This window comes from Plasmopara halstedii (genome assembly GCF_900000015.1).
Source record: "Plasmopara halstedii genome assembly, contig: Scaffold_1737, whole genome shotgun sequence".
Classification (NCBI taxonomy): Eukaryota; Oomycota; class Peronosporomycetes; order Peronosporales; family Peronosporaceae; genus Plasmopara; species Plasmopara halstedii.
In genome coordinates this window covers 1-1067 of record NW_020188647.1, presented here as the reverse complement: position 1 = coordinate 1067, position 1067 = coordinate 1, and the positions used below count along the sequence as shown (strand labels likewise).

Genomic DNA, 1067 nt, shown 5'->3' with positions numbered 1-1067 from the left:
CGTTATCTTGTAAAGCACTCCCGCCACTTTGTTGGTTGACTGTGTGGTAATGTTGAAAGTGTGAAGTCAAGTTGACGGCGGCTGTCTCGTGCACGATCTCCACACAAAAAGCATGAGCGAAATCGGACGATCCAAAGCCATAATTACGACGTGATTCGGCGTGATACCACGTCGAATTAACACACTCTTAACTCAGTCAGTGATGTCAGTATTATTAATTGGTTGATGGCGCAACATGTATTACAGTCTGTCTAAGTAAAGTTTATCGACTTTTTGTAGTTTGCACTAAGCAGCTGTAGGTGTCATGACCGTTGTGGGGAGGGGACTGTACGCCGCACTTCCACCCTCGACCCCTTCGTTGTCATTCTCCACTTCCATATTTTTGACAGCTACTCGCGCCATCTCAACGTAGTCGATTCGACGTAACACAAATATGTACACAATTAGCTTAAGTATCTCCATAAGGCAAATTGAGTACCATAGCGCCTTGAAGCCACCTTTAAGTACGACTGCAAATATATAAGCAGTGGGCAACTCGACGAGCCATGTAGCTAGTGCACTGGTCCATGCAGTGATATGTACTTGACCCATAGCGGCCAAAACTGAGGCAGAAACCATCTCTGTTGCCTCTACCATAAACGCAACGATGAAAATTGGCAGTACTGACGCGCATATGTTAAGCAAGTCTTCATCGTCCGTGTACAATCGGAATACATCCGCACGAATGACAAGAGCACCCAACGCGAGCAGTGTTACGGTAATGACAGTGCATATAAATCCAAGAATACTTAATAATCTGGCGGCTTTCGGTCTGTTGGCACCCAATAAATTAGAAACACGAATTTGTGTGCCCATTCCAAATCCCCAAAAGAGTGCCCACAATAAACGCCAAAATCCCGATACAATAGCATTAGCAGCGATAATGTCTGCCCCAAACCATGCCGCAATTAAAGAAAGCACCGAAGCCGCGACGTTCGTTACTAAACTATTGACGGCTGCAGGTGCAGAGTTATTGTAGAATATGATCATGCGCTCGCGAGTAAATTCGTTAAAGTCCCATTGATTCC

At 45.3% G+C, this 1067-nt stretch overlaps 1 protein-coding gene across 1 annotated transcript; it reads right to left on the bottom strand.

Moving 5' to 3' along the window:
* Nucleotides 1-285: 285 nt before the first annotated feature.
* On the bottom strand, nt 286-1029 carry PHALS_02135 (multidrug oligosaccharidyl-lipid polysaccharide flippase superfamily; the record flags this gene model as incomplete). Its single annotated transcript, XM_024716653.1, has 1 exon — nt 286-1029. The coding sequence occupies one exon, from the start codon at nt 1027-1029 to the stop codon at nt 286-288; it is 744 nt and encodes a 247-aa protein (XP_024582231.1).
* Nucleotides 1030-1067: the final 38 nt, after the last annotated feature.